The sequence below is a fragment of the Mesoplodon bidens genome (genome assembly GCF_964165515.1).
Source record: "Mesoplodon bidens genome assembly, chromosome: 5".
NCBI classification, from domain to species: domain Eukaryota; kingdom Metazoa; phylum Chordata; class Mammalia; order Artiodactyla; family Ziphiidae; genus Mesoplodon; species Mesoplodon bidens.
Genome location: NC_138161.1, coordinates 75,264,960 through 75,288,924, shown reverse-complemented (window position 1 = coordinate 75,288,924; position 23,965 = coordinate 75,264,960). Strand labels below are relative to the sequence as shown.

Sequence of the window (23,965 nt, the reverse complement as noted above, 5' to 3'; positions counted from 1 at the left end):
GAGGGGATATATGTGTATGTATAACAGATTCACTTTGCTGTACACCTGAAATTAACACAACGTTGTAAATCAACTATCCCCCAAAAATATTTTTTAAAAACTCTAAATAATGTTCCAAGTGATGGTATATGATAATTTATTACCCATTTCATTAGAGTTGGGAATAAATTATTCCTAATCACTCACTATTAAAAATATGATCTTTGCATGTAAATAACGTTCTTCTGCAGTTTTCTAAACATAAATTCACAAAGAGATTACTTGATCACAAGTATTTTTATGGGTTAGAGAAATATGATAACAATTTTTTATCACCAAAGGAAGGGAAGCTTTAAGGGAAGTACTAAAGTCTTTGTACTAATTTAAAAGGAGGTAAATGTTTTATTTTTGTTTAGTTATTAGTAATTCAATGTTTCTTGCTTGTTTACCAAATTTCCTGTGTTAATTATCTGTTTCTGTTTTTCAACCATTTGCCTGCTTGGGGTCGTGGAGTTTTCTCACACAGTTGAATAAATTCTTTATATGGTATGGATAGTAACCCTTTGCATACCATATATGATACAAATATTTTTTTGTCCATCTTCTATTTTTCGATTTGGCAGTTTTTGAATTCAGAGATTTTTTTTTTTTTTTTTTTTTTTTTTTTTTTGCATTACGCGGGCCTCTCACTGTTGTGGCCTCTCCCGTTGTGGAGCACAGGCTCCGGACGCGCAGGCTCAGCGGCCATGGCTCACGGGCCCAGCCACTCTGCAGCATGTGGGATCTTCCCGGACCAGGGCACGAACCCATGTCCCCTGCATCGGCAGGCAGACTCCCAACCACTGCGCCACCAGGGAGGCCCAGAGATTATATTTTTATAGGCAAAATCTGTTAATATTACTCTTTGCAATTTCTGAAGTGCTGCTTTATCCCCCTGCGATTAGGGTAAGTTCTGTATCTTTTTTTCGTGCTAGTTTTTCCTGTTATTTTTTTCCTACTTAATTCGAGGTTTATTTGGGTGTATTTTGGGTTATTTTGTTTTAGTTACCCCTACACCACTTATTACATAATTTTGCTTTTCCCATTTGTTAATGATACTTATATTAAACTAGATTCTACTTCTGTATTTGCTATTCCGTTCTAAAAATAACCTTGCCATTTTTACAGCTTCTACACACTCCTATAATAACATATTCAAAATATGCTAGAGCTAGGCAGCCAAATGTGGTTCTTACTTTCCAGACTATTTAAAAAATGTTTTTTTCCAAGATCTGACATGACAGCAATTGACACCAACAGCAGAAACAGTAGAGAATTCATTCCAAGATCAATCTGTGCTCAGGACCATAGGAGGAAGTAGGGGATCACGCAGGGTGTCCAGTGCTTTAAGGACACAGCAGCTATACCCTCCCAGATGGTTCTTGTGGCATGATTTTGGCTGTGTTTCTGGCAGTTCTAGCTTCACAGTTTTCTAACCATCTTCTAGGCCTGATTCTTCCACCTTCTCAAAGATTCTGAATATCTAAATATCCCTTCAGTAAATTTCTTTGATGATTAGAGTTAGTTTCTGGTACTTGCAACTAAGAAACCTCACTAATGCTTAATCTATTCTTTTCTATTCTATTCTATTTATTATACATATTTTTTACAAAGAGACGTTTTATTAGCATTGTTACAGCAACGCGTCCCAGGAGCGGATGGATCCTCAGCGCACAGCCCACTGAGCTGTGAGCGATGAGTCAGAGGGAAACAATTATTGTACACAGTGCAGACAAAGGATCATCCCAAGCCTCAAACAGAAGACGTAAAATCACTTTACAGAAAAGTAAATAAAAATAACACCCATTTTTCTATTTTAAAAAGTGCCATCTCTCGAGTGGCAGAGGATGGAAAGCCCCAGGACCTGGCGACCCAGTAGCCCTGATGCTTGAGAGGCCAGGCCCGCCCTGTTTTCTAAAGCTTAATATAAGCGTCCCAGATCTTCATCTTTCATACCCCTTCTCTACAATTTTCGTTCCTACTAATTTCTTCAGTGCGTCAGCCTCACAGCTACCAGCCTTCATCAAAACCTTAAGACCAGAGACTCCCTTTGTAAGGCTTAAATCTGAGTAAAGAGTGAAGAGACAAAACACTAAATCTTAAAAAGCCAAAGGATAGTGGAGCCAGTGCCAATGTACTTCTTTTAAATTAAGCCATTTCTTTCTTTCTTTTTTTACTGTGCTACAATGTGAACATGCTTTTTCCTATTTTCCTTATTCTTATTGTTAAGCTAGTACCAAATTTTCCTCATCATAGGAACCACCTCGAGCACTTATTAAAAGTAGAGAGTCTTAGAATCTTGGAGATACTCAGTATGTTCTGACTGATATGCAAGAATGTACATTTTCAATAGGTTCCTTTATTATCCCCACACATGCATTTCCACAGTCCCAGATGTTCTCGTGGTCAGGCAATTTTGGAAAACACTGTCCTAGCTTTAATTCTTAGAAGACTTGCTAGGCCAATGGTCCATTTTTGTGAGAGGGGTAAAATCCACCACCTCTTTTTTTCTTAAAAGGAAAAGGAGTTCAGTGTTTTCATATGCCTTTTTGGAATTGACAGAAATGATTAATGAGCTAACAGGCTTTGTCCGAACAGAGACCTGGGTTTGAATCTCAGCAGTGTGACCATGGCCTACGTCTCTATGTCTGATAGGAAGAATAAAAGCTTTCACATTAGAATACTGTGAGGATTAGATAAGGGAAAATTAGTCAAATGCTTAGTGCTAGTTAAATGACTGACACAGAGAGAGTTCCTAGTTAGTGAAAATGTTTTCCCTTCCTTCTCTTGTCTTTATTCCCATAAATCACTTTTTTTTCAAACATAGAAAGGTAGTTACTTGACTTAATCCTTAACTACCTGTTACATGCAATATAAGATATGTTCCCTAATGTCTCACTGTTCTTTTAAGAAACTAAAACATTCAAGGAAATGGCTTATCTTAGAAACCAGATTAAAATGATGAAATAAATGAGAAGTAAGAATAATAATCTTTGGGGTGAATTGCGTTTTGGGGAAAGTTATGTATAACTGTGAAATGTATATTTTAGCAAATCTGTCCTGAATTTGTTCTTCTCTCTGAAGTCTAAAATAACAGCATGGCATAGTAAGAGTTTTATTTTACTTATAACTTCATTATTTTTTTAAATGAGTAATACATTCAAGTGGTTCAAAATATTTTTTAAAGTATCAAATGTACAGTTGAAATTGTTACACTGATATTCATAATATAAATAGGTCTATAACACTCTTTTCTTTTAATATCTTTGTCTTGATTTTGGTAACAGGGTTACCCTCGCCTTTAGGGTGAATTGGGAAATATTTCCAATTTTTGGTTGTTTAGAAAATATTGTGCAAAATTAGGATCCTCTGTTCCTTGAAAGATGGTAGAACTTGCTTGTTAAATAATCTAGCCCTTTCCCGGTGAGAAGATATTGCTGCAATTTCTTGAATAGTTATAGGAACATTTAATTTTTCTAAGTCTTGGTAAGATATGTATTTCTAATAATATGTCCATTTCATCTAAGATTTCAAAGTTGTTGGCAAAAGTTGTTGGCAGTATTCACTTTTCTTTTTACTTTTTATCTGTAGTCACTGTTTCTGTTTCATGCCTTATATTTTTCATTTGTATCTTCTCTCTTCCTATGATCAAACTCGCTAGAGGTTTGTCTATTTTATTTTATTTTTTATCAATGTTTTTTTTATTGATCTTCTTTATCATATTTTTGTTTTCTACTTCACTGACTGCTGCTTTTATTTTTATTGTATTTTTTCTTCTATGTTCTTTGAGTGTATTCCCTCCTTCTGATGTAAGTATTTAAAGCTATAGATCTCCCTCAAAGCACCACTTTGGCTACATCTCACAAGTTTTTGATGCATAGTGTTTTTTAATACCATTCAATTCCAGATATTTTATATTCATTAAAATTTCTGCTTAAACTCCAAAGTTATTTAGCAGTGTGTTTTTGTAAAATTGTGAATGGTACAAGGATGCCCACTATCCCTATTCTAGTCAAAACTGTATATGCAGTCCTAGCCAGTATACATGTCATGAACCAACTGAGTGATCCAACTGAATAATCCTGAGGTCCAATGGAAAAAAAAAAAAAAGAAAAAATGAGAGATAGGGAAATCTAACAAGCTTCCAGGTAAATGAATGAGTTATCTTTAAAGGAAAAAGAATAAGAGCTGTAGGTAGACTTCTCATTTGCAACACTGAAAGCTAGAAGTCAAAGCATTAGCATAAACAGTCTACTGAGAGAAAAGAACTCAAGTATTCTACACCTAGCTAAGTTAGCATTACATCCACCAAGTTGAGAATTATATTTTATTTTGAATTTCTAAGGAACATTTACAAAACATGATCATGTACTCAACATAAAGAAAAGCTTAACAAATTCAAAGAGGTATTATGTCACATTATTTAATCAGAATATCCTTAAGTTAAATAAATAATAAAAAAGTAACTCCCTTAGAAAACAAATTAGAAACTAAGAAATATATTCCTAGATAACCCTTTAACCTAAGAAAAAATAAGAAATACAGAATATTTAGATAGCACTGAAAAAGAAAATAATATTAAAAGCTATGAGGTACAAAGTTTACTCAAACAAAAATTTATACTTTGAAATGCCTCTATTAGTAAACAAAGAAAATGAGAAAAGAACTTAGTAGTCTTTTCAGAAGTCTAAAAAATGAAAACAAAAAGAAACCAGGAAGAAAAAGTTAATAAACATAGAAGTCAAAAGTAATGTCATGGAAAATAAAAATAGTAGAAAGCATTAAAAACAACAGCAACAACAACAACAAAAACAACCCAAAAGCTAGTTCTTTGAAAGCCTGATAAATAATAAGAGATAAATAAAAATAGATACCGTTAAAAATCAGAAATCAGGTATCACCACAGATAGAGGAGATATTTTAAAAATAAGGGTATTACATGCCATATTATGGATACAAATCTGAAATCTTAGAGAAAAATGAATGATTTCCTGTCAAAATATAAATAATAAAAACAGCTCAGAAGAACTGAAGATTTAAATAGTCAAATTACTACAGAAAACTCTGGAAACATTAAATAATTACCATTTAAAGAGGCACCAGAATCAGATGAGTTCATAATTGAATTTTACTTAATGATACTGGGTTCACATTCAAGATTTATCTAACCTTTAAAAAACAGACAATCAAATGTTATTAAACCTATTTATTAACATCACTTAATTTTAACACAAAACTCTAATTAGTGCCCTTAATAAAGAAAAATTATAGACCAATCTCATTTATCTATGTAGGTACTGAACTTATAAATAAAATATAACCATGTAGAAAATGATATGTAAAAAAGTAGTATCAGGAAATTTAGTAATACAAATCCATTTTACCAGTTGGTTAAAGGAGAGAAAACATGGTTAATATCAATAGATGCTGAAAAGGCATATAACAAAATCCAAAAGCATTTCTAATAAAACATTTAAGTAAAGTTGGAATAGAAGGAAAATATTTGATTAAAAATAAACAATATTTACCAAAAACTAAACATCAAATATGATTCCAAGTGGAAAAACACCAAATGATTTCAATTAAAATCGGGAAGTAGACAAGGATGATCACTGTCACCATTATTATTTAACACAGTTTCAGAGGTTCAAATGGATTTAATAAGATATGAACAAGGCAAGAAATAAGATAAAATATATAAACATTGGAAAAGAATAGATGAACTCTTTTTGGGGCGCATTGGGGCTGGTCATATAAATGCACAGCTAGAAAATCCAAGAGACACTAAATAAAAACTACTAGAAGTAATATGAGAATTTTGTAAATTTAATGGATATGAGACAAATATATAAAAATCAATAGCCTTTTTTCATCTATCAATATCAGGACATTGAGATAGAGCAAATAGTTCATTCACAGTAGATGCAAATATGATAGTCATAAATTTTAAAAGAATGGCAAAGAAACATTCAAATAAAACTATAAAATTATATTAAAGAACATAAAACAACATAAGGACATACCATATCTTGAATAAACTTTTATAATATTAAAAAGACTTAGTGTCCCTAAAAAATGTCAATTCTCTAAAAATTAGTATAAATATAATGTAATCCCAATTAGAATCCCTGTTAATATCAGAATTTAATGATATTATCTTAAAGTTTATGTGGAAGAATACCTGCTGTGAATATGTAATAAAAGTATACAGACTGGAAGAGAAAAACTTTACTAGATATCTATCAGAGTCTTTGGATTAGAGGTAAATAAATAATCTTAAAGTTCAAATCAAAGAATAACTGCCTTCAAATATATATTTAAAAAGTAAGAACAAAGGAGAGAGAATAAATTTTACCAGCTATGAGAATATACTATTAAGTCAAATGAATACGATATTAATGGTACATCTAATAAATTAGTGGAACAGAAAAGAGAATACAATAATAGATACAGGCATTTGTGAAATTTTGACATATGACAGGTAGTAGGTTTATTTAGTGGGAGAAGGATGGATTATTTAATACATAATACTGATACAACTGGCTATGTATTTGGAAAGAATAAAACTGGAGCCCCAAATCTCACATCATATAAAAAATAAATTCCATATGTGCTACTGACTTAAATGAAAGAAAACCCAAGAGACCATATGTATAATCTAGGAATGGAATGGACTTTTTAACCAAGACTAACCAGAAACAATAACAGACATTAATTTGATGATACCCCAAAGAAAACTTTGATATGTGAAAAGTCAATAGACAAATTATACATTAGAAAAAAATTGAATATAGAAGATAATTACTTTACTATACAAACTGCTCTTAAAAATTGTTAAGGAAAATTCTAGTAATACAATAGCACATTGGCAAAATCTATGAATAGGTAATTCACAAGAGAAAAATTAAAATATCTGATTTTAAAGTTTGTATCTAGTTCCATATTGCTTCCAAATTCATGTGACAACTTCTCTTCTCTTTCAGAATCAGTTCCTCTCCAGATTTCTCTAGTCTGTGGTGTGCTCCCATCATTAAAGACTTCCAAGCAAAGAAGTTCAGAGCCCTCTGTGACTTCTTTCTCGCCCTTGTCTACTCAGCCAGGTGTTTACCTCTCTATTCCTGGGTAGTCCTCTCAACCCTAATTCTATTTAAGCTTTCCCAGTGTGGCCATGGAGAGGGCCAAGGAGACATAGTGGGACAAGCATGAGTCTTGGAGTCCAACTAGGTTTGCTTTCACTCCCTGCCATTTACCAGCTATGTGGGAACAAGTATGTTACCTCTCTGGACCTTCATTCTCTCCTCTGTAAGAAGGGATAATTATACCTGTTATTCATGATCATTGTGAGAAGTCACAGAAGTAATTTATGTACAGTGCTAACATGGTTTCTAGCACACATTAGGACCTTAAAAATGTTAGTTCTCTACCCTACTTCAGTTTCTTATGGTTAGTCTAGGGACTGGGTTACCAGCAAAGATATTTTCTAAATGGCTACCTGACTCCAATTTCTTGATATTTGGAACACCTCCATATGTTGATAGTAGCTTAATTTTGCTAAAACACTGCTTGTGTTGTATCATTCTCCTGATTACCAATTTTCAAAGATTCCTTACTGCCTTCAGGAAAAAGTACAGACCACATAGCCTTACTGCTAACATACTCACTGTTCTAAGGTAAAAATTTTAAAACCTTGCCCAAGGTTCCCAAAACATAATTTTTAACGTTTTCATTTGGGAAAATGAAGGAATGCCTAAAAATTTGGAATCACCTTATATAACAGCATAGGCTATATTTTCCTTCAGTATTCTAAACCACCATCCACTGGGAATAATGATATACAAAAAAAACTCTACTTTGTTTTCCTGAAATCTCACTTTGTACTTGAAATGTCTTTAATATATTCACATAATACTTGCCACTCTAAATGGCACAATAGGAATCGATGATAGCAAACATTTATCACAGAAACAGTTATTGGCATTGTTATTAATAATTAGGCATATTTACAACACAAACTAGTTAAAACAAGATTTTGTTGTGATCATGAGAGAAATAAAAATTTAGACATTACTTTATTATGTCTAGTTGCTAACAACAGCAAAAAATAATTCTTTTACCTAGTACTTCCTTTTGCAAGTCATGGCATCTGGTTTGCAAGTTTACTTCCTGTTGTTTGGATGTCTCAATTTGTTGAGATCTCAATATGGCTGCATCTGACAACAATTTCAGATTTTTCATTTCCTCTTCAAGGCATACATTATTTCTCTGGGACACTGTCAAACTTTTATTTAGCACCTTTATTTCTGTAAAGAAAATTCAAAATTTACAAATAGATAACACTGGATCATAAAACATTTCTTTAAAAATGATTATTTTCTTTTAGAAAATGAATAGTTGAAAGCCAACATGACTTCTCTGAGAGTATAGTGACACCTAACCAAAAAGTTAAGTTTTAACTTAGTAGTTATTCTGAAAAAGAAATGAAAAAAGGATTATATTGCTAAATGATGCATGAAATCTTTTAGGAGTTTTTTTAAGCCTTTAAATTGTATTAAATGGCAATCCTGCCTGCTTTTTAAATACTCACATGAATGAATAAAATAATATCCATGTAATGTTCTGGGTTTTATTGAAATTAAATTGTTTTCTTGGCAACATGATTCAGAAAAGTAAATTTAAATGTGTTAGCATGAGCTGGTTGGGAAGTATTTCTAAGAGATAACTAGGACATATTCTATACAAATTATGAAGAAAGGTGGTAGGCGTGGAGAGAAATAAAAGGATATAGTGTCTAAAACTAATAAATTTATGGGCAGAAAGTATTAGCTAATATATCTTAATGGTTCTAATAACACTCTGTCCCCTCAAAATAAGAGCAGAATTTCATCATAGCAATCAATTCTCATTATTCTATCTACTCAGATTAAGTTTAATAAAAATATGCCTTCACAGCATTATGTAGATTTAAATGTGCTAATTTTATATAATTTTGTGAGAAATGCATGGAACATTTTATCCTTCAGAAAGATAATTATCAAGGTCTCCCTTGCTTAGTGTTTTCAGTACTGCTGCCTTAAGCCACCATTAAAATATACAGAAACACATGCAATAATAATAAAAATACTATAAAATTTGTACAACCACAATTAACTGAACTGATGAGGATGTGATCTACATGAAAATCTGGACAGCCTCCTTTTTCAGAGAGCTCACTTGGCATTTCTTCCTTGCTTAGCTCATCCTGGACTATGTGATGGGTTTAGTGTGTTATTGGGTGTCAAAGGAGGTTGGCTTGGTTTACTGGTCTTGGAGCCATCACAGCAGAAATAGTAGCCACATGGGCCAGTGAAGACCAGAAGTAGACATCCATGGGACAGACATGGCTGCAGAGGCAATATGGCCAGTAAATGGTTACAGGAGAAGTAAAGCAGTATGCTGAACAGAGCACAGAGAAGAGAGCATGTCCCAAGGGATGGTGATGAGTAGAATCAGGAATGTGGTCTAAGGAGAGAAAAGCAAAATGCCTTTCTGTGGGAAGAAAGTACATCTGGAAGAAAAAGTGGCATTTAAGGTAGACCTAGGGCATGAACACAAGGGGTGTCTTGGCACCATCTTCACCTTTAATTCCTACTCAAAATGGAAAACCTAGAGAAATAAATTGGCAGGGATCAAATAAGTGGGGGTCTACCATATTCTAATGTTTCCTTTATATGGGAATTTTTTCCCCTAGGAATAGCTATATGCTTCTAAAAATTTATGGATATGTTCCCATTTGTGTGAGGAAAGCTACTAACACAGTAGTGCATAGAATTTTTTTTTAAATGTAGTTAAAGAAAATAAGGAGGTTGTAATTTTTCTTCAGGCCTAAAAAGTCTTCCTGGGTAATTTTTCTAGCCATAATGGTAGCTTCTTATGGCCGAATAAACTGTACCATACTGTAACCATATCTGTCTATGATTAAGTCAGAATGGCACTGCAGAGGAGTGCACACATGCCGTGACCTATTTATCATTTGCCAGGATGGTACTGCTTAGGTTCACAGGCTGACTCTCTTAGTGTACACTACTATCTGTCTCTAAAATAACTCCTTGTGTCAATGTGACTTTCTATCTGACATTAAAAGAATAAGAATTTGCAATACAAATTCATTTGTGAAATATATTCTAACACATGGAAAAGTACAGTAAGATTTTTAACAGGAGGTTTCTAACATGGATATAGGAGAGTAAACTCAATGGGGGTTAATTAACTCACCCTTGGCAAATTATACATCCCCTGTACCTATGGCAATCCTGGTGTCAAATACTTAATCCTACTTTCATCATTAATACAACTTCATAATTGCCACTTATGTGTCCCAATTTGGGTTCATAAATTATGATCAACCTATTCTGTCATTGTACCCACCATACACTTTCCCTGTCTTTGCACCACCCCATGAAGAAGGTCCTCCTAACCTGTTACGTTGGACCTACCACAACTCTTAGGCTACCTCTGCCTGGAAATCTCTCCTGACCAGATCTGTAACTTGCGCCAGTTACACCATTTCTATAGCACTGATCATATGCATACATGTGACCTACTATTAGACTGTAAGTTATTTTAGGCCAGAGGTAATATCTCATTCATTTTTTATTCCTCCCATAATTTCTGCCACAACATTCTAGAATTAAAAGAAGCTCAATAAATAGCTACTAAATGAGTAAAGGCATTATTGCACAAAGCTTCTAATATACCACTAGTTGAAAATCCTAAATATGTGTTTATCTTAACTCTCCCTTCACTTCAGAGGCAAGCATTTTGAGCCCCAAATTATTTAAGGTAAGACTTGATAAGGCAGTAAACACACACATCTAAAAGAAGGAAACATGTTTAATAGGATAAGCAAATAGACCTATTCTATCCCCAATTTCATCAATTTTATGAAAAATGTGGACTACATTTCTAAGGCTAATTCAGAACTTGAATTTTAAAAGTTCAAGAGCTATTCGGTCAATAGTTATTTTGAGAGTGGAAGCAAATTGATTCTATGCTTGCTAAAATATTCTGCTTTGGTAAAAATATTATTTTTTTCTGAAATTTCTTCTACTAAAATAGCTATGCTCTGATTTGAGAAAACCTAATCTATGAAAAGTTAGACTTAAAAATATTGATTGCGGGCTTCCCTGGTGGTGCAGTGGTTGAGAATCTGCCTGCCGATGCAGGGGACACGGGTTCGAGCCCTGATCTGGGAAGATCCCACGTGCCACGGAGCGGCTGGGTCCGTGGGCCACAACTACTGAGCCTGCGTGTCTGGAGCCTGTGCTCCGCAACGGGAGAGTCCGCAATAGTGAGAGGCCCGCACACCACGATGAAGAGTGGCCCTCGCTTGCCACAACTGGGGAAAGCCCTCGCTCAGAGGTGAAGACCCAACACAGCAAAAATTAAAAAAAAAAAAAATTGATTGCATAAAGTGATAACCACTAATTAGAAGAATAGGAAATACTTCATTTGTATCTTCTACTTAATATTCAGCATACTTTGTCAACAAGAAAATATTAAACAATGTCTTTTTTCTAGAAACTTCCTTCCTATTTTGGACTTTGATTTTAAATGTAAATTAATTTTAATGTGAAAATCTTTTAAAGTATCTGAATAATGTGTGCAGTGTATACGGGGTTTACTACATTTATTAGTTTGCTAGGGCTGCCATAACAGAGTATCACAGACTGGGTGGCTTAATCAATAGAAATTCATTTCTCATAGTTCTGTTGGCTAGAAGTCTGAGATCAAGGTGTCAGGGTTGGTTTCTTCTGAGGGTCATAAAGGACAGATCTGTTCCAGGCCTTTCTACTTGGCTTGTAGATGGCCGCCTTCTCCCTGTGTCTTCACATTGTCTTCTCTCTGTGTGTCTGTTTCTAAATTTCCTCTTCTTGTAAGGATACCGGTCATTTTGGATTAGAGCCCACCCATTTAAATTTAATTGTTTCTTTAAGAACCCTAACTCCAAATATAGTTATATTCCAAGGTACCAGGGAGTTAGGACTTCAACATATGAATTTGAGAGAGACACATTTCAGCCCATAATGCTATATTTTAGAATAATTATTGGCATTTCTGTTGTGATTATAAATATGCAAAAATAGGTGAGCATGTGGAGTATAGAAGATAAAATGGAAAACTGAAAACAACTGAGTTAGTATAGAGGAATTAGGAGTTTATTTTACTTCTTATAAAAATGTTTCAAGTTTTATTTTACATCAACTTTTCAAATAAAGAACTATGCCGTGCAGAATCAACTCACACCATAAGGATATATCCATGTGATCACAAATAAAAGCTAGTATTGAAAAAAAGTATGTTATTTAAAATGTTTGTAATATTGTCAAAGTTTATAGCCGATAGATGTTTTTAGCTTTTAAAGTAAGTGTGACAGAATTTGCTAGCTGATGCAAGTATAATTATTAGTATTAATCTCATACAATCAATTTATTTGCCTTGATAAAATTTTTCTGTTGTTCTTAGTTCTGTTAGCTTAGTCAATGAACTTAAAATTATGTTACATCATTAAGTTTTTAGGAAGCCTCTATAACCTTATTACCAAGGCATACTGATATAAAATCATATTTAAAAACTCTGAAACACTAGATTTATTATTTAATGAAGGGATCATAAAACACTATATAGGTTTTTTAAAAAAAACTATTTTGAAATACTTAAGAGATTTACAGGAAGTTGTAAAGAAATGTATAGGAAGGTCCTGTGCTGCTTTTATTCCTCCTCTCCCCATGTTGACATTTTGTATAACTACAGGACTCTATCAAAATTAAGAAACTGGGCTTCCCTGGTGGCGCAGTGGTTGAGAGTCCGCCTGCCGATGCAGGGGACACGGGTTCGTGCCCCTATCCCGGAGGATCCCACATGCCGCGGAGCGGCTGGGCCCGCGAGCCATGGCCGCGGAGCCTGTGTGTCCGGAGCCTGTGCTCCGCAGCGGGAGAGGCCACAGCAGTGAGAGGCCCGCGTACAGCAAAAAAAAAAAAAAAAAAAAAATTAAGAAACTGCTCTTGGTATAATCCACAGAGCTAATTCAGAGTTCACCAGTTATACACAGCTTTCTGTGTGTGTGTGTGTGTGTGTGTGTGTGCATAGTTCTATGCAATTTTATCACATATGTAGCTTTGTATAACTAGCAACACGACCAAAACATAGGATTAGTCTATCACCACAAAGCTACCTCCTGCTACCCCTTTATAGCCACACCTACTCCTATCCCCACCACCATCCCTAATCCCTGGCAACAACTTATCTGTTCTCCTCCTCTATAATTTTGTTATTTCAAGAATGCTACATAAATAGACTCATATAATATGTAATCTTTTTGAGGCTGGATTTTTTCATGCAGCATAGTCCCTTGAGCATGTATTAATAATCTGTACCTTTTTTATTGCTGAGTAGTATCCCAGTTTGTTCTTCATTCACGGAAGGATATTTGGGTTGTTTCCAATTTTGGTTATTATGAATAAAGCTGCTATGAACGTGTATGCATAGGTATCTGCATGAACTTAGGTTTTCATTTCTTTGGGACAAATGCCTAAAAGTGCAACAACTAGGTCATGTGGTAAGTGCGTGTCTTTTTAGTTTTAGAGGAAATTGAAAAATTATTTTCTAGAATGGCTGTACCATGTTACATTCCCACCAGCAATATTGATTTGGTTTCTCTCATCCTTGCCAACACTTGCTTTGCTCAATTAAAATTTTAGACATTGTAGTAGATATGCAGTAGTATCTCATTATGGTTTTAATTTGCATTTCCCTAATGACTAATGATATTAAACATTTTTTCTTGTGCTTATTTGCCACCTGTATATCCTCTTTGATGAAATTTCAGCTCATTTATTTTGCCCATTTTCTAATTACATTATTTTTTTGATGTAGAGCTTTGAGAGTTTACAAAAAATAGATTCTAGATACAAGCCCTTTGTCAGATATGTGCTTTGCAAATATTTTCTCCCAGTCTGTAACTTGCCTTTCCATCCTTTTAACAGGGTCTTTCACAGAGGAAAAGTTTTTAATTTTGCTGCGGTCCAATTTACCAATTTTTCCTTTTATGTATCATGCTTTTAAGTTCAAGTCTAAGAATCCTAGGTTACAAAGATTTTCTTTTTTTCCTAAAAGTTTAGTAATTTTATATTTTACATTTAATTCTATGATCCATTTTGAGTTAAAGTTTTTATAAGGTGTGAGGTTTGGATCAAAGTTTTTGATATCCAGCACCACTTGTTGAAAGGCTAGGCTATCCTCTACTGAAGTGCTTGTGCACCCTTGTCAAAAACAAGTTGCACTGTATAAAACATATAAGCTACAAGGATATGTTGCAAAATACAGGGAATATAGTGAACATTTTATAATAACTATAAATGGAATATAACCTTTAAATATTGTGAATCACTATGTTGTACACCTGAAACTTATAAAATATTGTACATCAACTATACCTCAATAAAAAAAAACTACTTGGGCATATTCGTGTGGATCTAAAAATATATATATACATATATATTTAATTTTAAAATTTAATTGTGAAATAACTGACATTCATCACTGTATAAGTTTAAGGTGTACACCATGATGGTCTAATTTACATAAAGTGTGAAATGATTACCACAAGAGGCTTAGTAACACCCATAATTTCATACAGATACAATAAAAAGAAAAAAAATTCTCCTTGTGATGAGAACTCTCAGGATTTACTCTCTTAACAATTTTCCTATATATCATAGAGCAGTGTTAACTATAGTCATCATGTTGTACATTATGTCCCTAGTAATTATTTATCTTATAACTGGAAGTTTGTACATTTTGACAACCTTACTTCAACTCCCCCTCTCCCTCCCCACCTCCACCTCTGATAGCCACAAATCTGATCTCTTTTTCTGAGTCTGTTGTATAGCTTTTCTTGTTTGTTTATTTATTTATTTATTTATTTAGGTCCTACATACGAGGAGATCATACAGTATCTGTCTTTCTCTGACTTATTGGGTTGGCCAAAAAGTTCATTCGGGTTTTTCCATAAGCTGTAATGGAAAAACCCAAATGAAATTTTTGGCCATCCCAATGTTTCACTTAGCATAACATCTTCAAGGTCAATTCATGTTGTCCCAAATGGTAGGATTTCCGTTTTTATGGCTGAATAATATTCCATTATACACACACACACACACACACACACACACATACACACACACACACATTCACCCATTAATGGATACAGGTTGTTTCCATGTCTTGGCTATTGTAAATAATACCACTATGAACATAGGGGTACACATATATTTTGGAGTTAGTGTTAATAAACTTAGGTAAAAGCTTAATTGAATAGTCAAGACAACAAACTAGAAATAAGAAACTGTAACAAAATAAAAGGGTGTCATTATAACTAACATTAAACCCTTATAATTTTTGTAAATAGGAAATAAACCAAAATAAAATTATAACATTTTAACAGTTTTAAAGTATAAAAAGTTCGTTTCACTATTTATACCAGCACTGTCCAATAGAAATACAATGCAAGCCACATATATACATTAAAAATTTCTAGTAGCCACATTAAAAATGTAAAAAGAAACATGTAAAATTAATTTTAACAGTGTACTTTAATTCCACATATCCAAAATACTACCATTTCAAAGAGAGGCTAGAGCCACATTCAAAGTGCTCAATAGCTCTGTGTGGCTGGCGGCTACAACACTGGACAATGTAGGTCTATATACTTCCTAGGCTTTTGGTCATCTTTCTGTGTAGGTGTGATAGTTACTCAAGCTTTATAAGAATTAACCTTCAAAAGCATTACACTCTATTTTCTCTGAATCTAAATTTAAGATAAAGATTATTTACTTAAAATTTTATATTGTGAAGTTGGCATGTTTATATATTTACTAGAACTGCTGCTAAATTTAAAGTGTGCTCAAATTGATCAGAGATTATAAAAAGGCAAGCATCAGCATATTTGTCATTTTGCATATACTGGTACATATTTGTATATATGTGCCCTGAGGCTTCGATTGTGCTGATAACATTGAGTAAGAATAATTTTTTTTAAAAAGAGGGGGAAAAACCATTACAATAATATAGCTTCGCTTTCACACACCCCAACTGTTATGGTCACTAATCTCTTGCTTGGAAATTAAATATACTGTCCTTGTGTATGTATTTCCATCTCTGAGCTTCTGCAATCACCACTGTGTAACTTCCAAAGCCCTCACACTTCTGATATAAAAGCAATATGATTTATTATAATGGTAAATGTTAAAGTTAAGGGTTGAAAACTACCTCCTGTCTTCTCATGTTAGATAAAATGTAAAATGTAATACTACTTGATTCTTCAATACCACTTTTAGGAATTAACTATGTTAAATAAAAGAAATGGGACAAGATCATAGAGATTCATGAGTAAAGATGTTCACTGAAACCTTATTTATAAAAGCAAAATCTATGATCAACCTAAATGTCCACAAATAGAAAGCCAGTTAAATAAGTTAAGATACATTCCTACAATGAGATGCTATGTCAACATAGTTTACATAGTTAGTTGGCATGACTGTATATTTCCATGATATATTATTAAGTATATATATCTATGTGGTGAAAATAAAGATTAGAAAGTTCTATATCAAAATGTTAACAGCAGATATCTTTGTGTAATGAGATTCTAGATGATTTTCAATTCCTTCCTTGATTTTTTTCTGTATTTTCTATGTTTTAACATTGAGGCTATTTTATGTTTATAGTCAGAAAAATCCTTAAAGGCATTTGAATTTGAGGGAAAAAGAAGAATCATAAAGTTTTGCATTTCCCTCCTTAAAGTTCAAAAAATAAGTTTCAAACAAGCTTTAAAAATCAGATTGAGAATTTTACTACTGATAGTAACCTATGGCTGCAGGCAGACGTAACTCATAAACAAAGCCTCTCCTTTCTCCTTACTCTCTCTCCCTAGATATAGAAGTAATAAGTGAGCATTATCAAAAACATTTAGAAAATACTCAGAGGTTTTAAGAGGAACATAAAAATTATCAGATTTAATCTGGGTTAAAATTTGGGTGTCCTTTATTTCCATTTAAATTCTACAATGTTCACTGAGCACCTACTCTGTGACAGGCAAAATTCTCTTAAAACACTAGGAAGACAGCATTCAGCAAAGCCATCAAAATTCCTGTCCTCCTGGAGATTATAGCTTAGTGTGAGGATCTGGCAGTAAACACATAAATCAGTAAATGGGTAAGAATATTTCTGACAGTGATAAATGTTATTAAACATGAAACAGAAAAATAGGATAGCGAAGTGTAAGGGAAGACTACTTTAACTAGGATGGCCAGCAAAGATCTCTCTGAAGAGCTGACATCTGAACCAAGACGTAAGTCATAAGAAAGGGCAGCTACTTGTTCTGGGAGACGCTTAGCTAATCTCCCCTTCATGCACCTGCAGTACTTCCCTCTGTCCTTATATTATATGGGTCACATTCAGAGAGAATAAAGTGACTGAGCTTTTAAAGTGAGGAAGGAGTAATATTCCTCCATGCAGAGGGGTTGTCAGTACCTCCTTGCTTTTCTATCTCTTTCTGTGATTGTGACATATTGCAGTCTATGTGCTCCTCTGTGGTTTACCTAAACTAAGTCCTAAAGTGGACAGTTAGCTTAAAAGATTCCCCCAAAGAAATCATGCATTAGGGAAGATACTAATAATGCAACACAAATGAAAACAAAAACAGGTAGAGCTGATGCTTCTTCTATTCTGGTATGACTGAGTTCATCATTACTGACATTATGAGGTAAATATTCTATAATAAGATGTGACAAGACACTCAAAAATGAGAAAATTATTGAGAAGTGATTTGAATGTGGATTAATATCCTCTATGTGTGTCCCATTAAAATGGCTAAAATTTAAAAGATTGACAACACTAGGTGTTGACAAGGATATGGAGCAACTAGAACTCTCATACTTTGCTGTAGGGATTTAAAAGGATCAACCACTTTGGAAAACTATTGGGTAGTTTCTTAAAAAGTTAAATATAACCTACCATAAGACCCAGCCATTCTACTCCTAGGTATTTATTGGAAAGAAACAAAGGCATACATTCATCAAAAGATATATGTGAATGTTCAAATGGACATAATGCATAAACTAGAGTATATCTATATTATTAACCGTAGTGGACACTGTCAGTGCCCTGCTCATATCCCTTGAACCTTTCAATGTTCTTCTACTGACTTCCAGTTCCCACTATTTGTGTCTCTGTGCTGGAGGAATCTTTTCCCTGGAACTGCAGAAAGTAACACTTCCCACCGAATGGCAGACTACAGGTGCCAAGGAGTTTACACTGTCTGGGAGCAGCCCTTAACCAATGACTCTGGGGAGTTGATGTCCAGCTCTCTCACTCCTTGAGTGAGGAATTCTGAGGCATATGTTTTAAACCATTTCTCAGTTTCTTCATGGGATTAAGCTCCAGTTGCCCACTGCAATAGTGCAACCTTTATTGGCTGCCTTTCTGTCCCTATACCTGCATGAACTTCACTTCCCAAATAAACTACCTGCACTTATACCTTTGATTCAATGTCTGCTGAACTGACACTAACATACATGTGATATTTTATCTATATTAATATTGATCTCAAAAACATAACTGAATGAAAAAAGCAAGTTCAAAGTATAAGATACCATCTATATAAAATTTAAAATCTAATGTAAAAATAATAAATACAATTAGCACATGCATACATATTAAAGTATAACAATTATATTTGAAATATATTTTCTTTTTTTAAAGGTAAAGTATTAAAAATTAACAATTTTTGCAGTTGAAAACATGGTTGTTATAATATTCATCTGTATTTGTCCAAATTTAATTCTCAAAATTAGTTAAAAATTTTAAGAGTATTGTCATATACAATTCATTTCTAAAGGCACATATTATATAATAAAATTATGAAACTGAAGTTATATGGTTAGAATGCTTTCTTTTTCTAACATTTAACTATAAAAAATTTAAAATATACAGAAAAGTTGGAAGAACTGTACTGTGAACTCAAATATACACACCACCTAGATTCTTCAATTAACATTTTACTATATTTGCTTTATAACATAGCTATTCCTCTATCCATATTACATATTTATGCATTTCAAGATAAATCAATATATTTCACCCCCTAAATACTTCAGCATGCACATTGTTATTTAGCGTTCAATATAGATTTCTAATTTTTATTTATTTATTTATTATTATTATTTTTTTGTGGTACAGAGGCCTCTCACTGTTGTGGCCTCTCCCATTGTGGAGCACAGGCTCCGGACACGCAGACTCAGCGGCCATGGCTCACGGGCCTAGCCGCTCCACGGCATGTGGGATCTTCCCGGACCGGGGCACGAACCCATGTCCCCTGCATCGGCAGGCAGACTCTCAACCACTTGCGCCACCAGGGAAGCCCAGATTTCTAATTTTTGAGTGAAATTTACCCACAAGGAAATGCATAAATCTCAAATGTATCAATAGATGAGTTTGGAAAAATCCATCCACTGTGTAACCCAAACCTCTATCAAAATAGAGAGCATTACTATCACCAAAGAAAGTGCCCACATGCCCCCTTTCCAGTCAATCCTCCCCTTGAGGTAACTTCTGTTCCCCTCCCCCACTATAGATTAGTTTTGCCTATTCTAGAACATCATATAAATGGAATCTTACAATGTGCATTATCTGTGTAAGGTTACTTTCAGGCAGAGTAATATTTTTCTTTCCATCTTTATTTTTTATTTTTTTTTTGCTTTATAACAAATTTAATCAGTTATACATATACATATGTTCCCATATCCCCTCCCTTTTGCGTCTCCCTCCCACCCTCCCTATCCCACCCCTCCAGGCGGTCACAAAGCACCGAGCTGATCTCCCTGTGCTATGCGGCTGCTTCCCACTAGCTATCTACCTTACGTTTGGTAGTGTATATATGTCCATGTCGCTCTTTCACTTTGTCACAGCTTACCCTTCCCCCTCCCCATATCCTCAAGTCCATTCTCTAGTAGGTCTGTGTCTTTATTCCTGTCTTACCCCTATGTTCTTCATGACATTTTTTTTTTCTTAAATTCCATATATATGTGTCAGCATACAGTATTTGTCTTTCTCTTTCTGACTTACTTCACTCTGTATGACAGGCTCTAGGTCCATCCACCTCATTACAAATAGCTCAATTTCGTTTCTTTTTATGGCTAAGTAATATTCCATTGTATATATGTGCCACATCTTCTTTACCCATTCATCCGATGATGGACACTTAGGTTGTTTCCATCTCCAGACTATTGTAAATAGGGCTGCTATGAACATTTTGGTACATGTCTCTTTTTGAATTATGGTTTTCTCAGGGTATATGCCCAGTAGTGGGATTGCTGGGTCATACGGTAGTTCTATTTGTAGTTTTTTAAGGAACCTCCATACCGTTCTCCAGAGTGGCTGTACCAATTCACGTTCCCACCAGCAGTGCAAGAGTGTTCCTTTTTTTCCACACCCTCTCCAGCATTTATTGTTTCTAGATTTTTTGATGATGGCCATTCTGACCCGTGTGAGATGATATCTCATTGTAGTTTTGATTTGCATTTCTCTAATGATTAATGATGTTGAACATCCTTTCATGTGTTTGTTGGCAGTCTGTATATCTTCTGTGGAGAAATGTCTATTTAGGTCTTCTGCCCATTTTTGGATTGGGTTGTTTGTTTTTTTGTTATTGAGCTGCATGAGCTGCTTATAAATTTTGGAGATTAATCCTTTGTCAGTTGTTTCATTTGCAAATATTTTCTCCCATTCTGAGGGTTGTCTTTTGGTCTTGTTTATGGTTTCCTTTGCTGTGCAAAAGCTTTTAAGTTTCATTCGGTCCCATGTGTTTATTTTTGTCTTTATTTCCCTTTCTCTAGGAGGTGGGTCAAAAAGGATCTTGCTGTGATTTATGTAATAGAGTTTTCTGCCTATGTTTTCCTCTAAGATTTTGATAGTTTCTGGCCTTACATTTAGGTCTTTAATCCATTTTGAGCTTATTTTTGTGTATGGTGTTAGGGAGTGATCTAATCTCATACTTTTACATGTCCCTGTCCAGTTTTCCCAGCACCGCTTATTGAAGAGGCTGTCCTTTCTCCACTGTACATTCCTGCCTCCTTTAACAAAGATAAGGTGACCATATGTGCATGGGTTTACTCTGGGCTTTCTATCCTGTTCCACTGATCTATATTTCTGTTTTTGTGCCAGTACCATACTGTCTTGATTACTGTAGCTTTGTAGTATAGTCTGAAGTCAGGGAGCCTGATTCCTCCAGCTCCATTTTTCATTCTCAAGATTGCTTTGGCTATTCGGGGTCTTTTGTGTTTCCATACAAATTGTGAAATTTTTTGTTCTAGTTCTGTGAAAAATGCCAGTGGTAGTTTGAGAGGTATTGCATTGAATCTGTAGATTGCTTTGGGTAGTAGAGTCATTTTCACAATGTTGATTCTTCCAATCCAAGAACATGGTACATCTCTCCATCTATTTGTATCATCTTTAATTTCTTTCATCAGTGTCTTATAATTTTCTGCATACAGGTCTTTTGTCTCCTTAGGTAGGTTTATTCCTAGATATTTTATTCTTTTTGTTGCAATGGTAAATGGGAGTGTTTTCTTGATTTCATTTTCAGATTTTTCATCATTAGTGTACAGGAATGCCAGAGATTTCTGTACATTAATTTTGTATCCTGCTACTTTACCAAATTCATTGATTAGCTCTAGTAGTTTTTCGGTAGGATCTTTAGGATTCTCTATGTATAGTATCATGTCATCTGCAAACAGTGACAGCTTTACTTCTTCTTTTCCAATTTGGATTCCTTTTATTTCCTTTTCTTCTCTGATTGCTGTGGCTAAAACTTCCAAAACTATGTTGAATAAGAGTGGTGAGAATGGGCAACCTTGTCTTGTTCCTGATCTTAGTGGAAATGGTTTCAGTTTTTCACCATTGAGGACTATGCTGGCTGTGGGTTTGTCATATATGGCCTTTATTATGTTGAGGAAAGTTCCCTCTATGCCTACTTTCTGCAGGGTTTTTATCACAAATGGGTGTTGAATTTTGTCGAAAGCTTTCTCTGCATCTATTGAGATGATCATATGGTTTTTTTCCTTCAATTTCTTAATATGGTGTATCACGTTGATTGATTTGCGTATATTGAAGAATCCTTGCATTCCTGGAATAAACCCCAATTGATCATGGTGTATGGTCCTTTTAATGTGCTGTTGGATTCTGTTTGCTAGTATTTTGTTGAGGATTTTTGCATCTATGTTCATCAGTGATATTGGCCTGTAGTTTTCTTTCTTTGTGACATCCTTGTCTGGTTTTGGTATCAAGGTGATGGTGGCCTCGTAGAATGAGTTTGGGAGTGTTCCTCCCTCTGCTATATTTTGGAAGAGTTTGAGAAGGATAGGTGTTAGCTCTTCTCTAAATGCTTCATAGAATTTGCCTGTGAAGCCATCTGGTCCTGGGCTTTTGTTTGTTGGAAGATTTTTTATCACAGTTTCAATTTCAGTGCTTGTGATTGGTCTGTTCATATTTTCTATTTCTTCCTGATTCAGTCTTGGCAGGTTGTGCATTTCTAAGAATTTGTCCATTTCTTCCAGGTTGTCCATTTTATTGGCATAGAGTTGCTTATAGTAATCTCTCATGATCTTTTGTATTTCTGCAGTGTCAGTTGTTACTTCTCCTTTTTCATTTCTAATTCTATTGATTTGAGTCTTCTCCCTTCTTTTCTTGATGAGTCTGGCTAATGGTTTATCAATTTTGTTTATCTTCTCAAAGAACCAGCTTTTAGTTTTATTGATCTTTGCTATCATTTCCTTCATTTCTTTTTCAGTTATTTGTGATCTGATGTTTATGATTTCTTTCCTTCTGCTAACTTTGGGATGTTTTTGTTCTTCTTTCTCTAATTGCTTTAGGTGCAAGGTTAGGTTGTTTATTCGAGATGTTTCCTGTTTCTTAAGGTTGGATTGTATTGCTATAAACTTCCCTCATAGAACTGCTTTTGCTGCATCCCATAGGTTTTGGGTCATCGTGTCTCCATTTTCATTTGTTTCTAGGTATTTTTTTATTTCCTCTTTGATTTCTTCAGTGATCACTTCGTTATTAAGTAGTGTATTGTTTAGCCTCCATGTGTTTGTATTTTTGACAGCTCTTTTCCTGTAATTGATATCTAGTCTCATAGCATTGTGGTCGGAAAAGATACTTGATACAATATCAATTTTCTTAAATTTACCAAGGCTTGATTTGTGACCCAAGATATGATCTATCCTGGAGAATGTTCCATGGGCACTTGAGAAAAATGTGTATTCTGTTGTTTTTGGATGGAATGTCCTATAAATATCAATTAAGTCCATCTTGTTTAATGTATCATTTAAAGCTTGTGTTTCCTTATTTATTTTCATTTTGGATGATCTGTCCATTGGTGAAAGTGGGGTGTTAAAGTCCCCTACTATGATCTTATTACTGTCGATTTCTCCTTTTATGGCTGTTAGTATTTGCCTTATGTATTGAGGTGCTCCTATGTTGGGTGCATAAATATTTACAATTGTTATATCTTCTTGGATCGATCCCTTGATCATTATGTAGTGTCCTGCTTTGTCTCTTCTAGTAGTCTTTATTTTAAAGTCTATTTTGTCTGATATGAGAATTGCTACTCCAGCTTTCTTTTGGTTTCCATTTGCATGGAATATCTTTTTCCATCCCCTTACTTTCAGTCTGTATGTGTCTCTAGGTCTGAAGTGGGTCTCTTGTAGACAGCATATATATGGGTCTTGTTTTTGTATCCATTCAGCCAATCTGTGTCTTTTGGTGGGAGCATTTAGTCCATTTACATTTAAGGTAATTATCGATATGTATGTTCCTATTCCCATTTTCTTAATTGTTTTGGGTTCATTATTGT

General features: G+C 34.3%; 1 protein-coding gene across 1 annotated transcript in view; it reads right to left on the bottom strand.

Annotated features, from left to right (window-relative positions):
- The window catches only part of LEKR1 (leucine, glutamate and lysine rich 1), a 269,112-nt gene that overhangs the window by 117,498 nt on the left and 127,649 nt on the right, over positions 1–23,965 (bottom strand). The window contains exon 7 of the mRNA XM_081235005.1: positions 8,133–8,318. Within this exon, the coding sequence (XP_081091131.1) occupies positions 8,133–8,318 (186 nt within the window). The remainder of the gene's footprint in view (positions 1–8,132; positions 8,319–23,965) is intronic.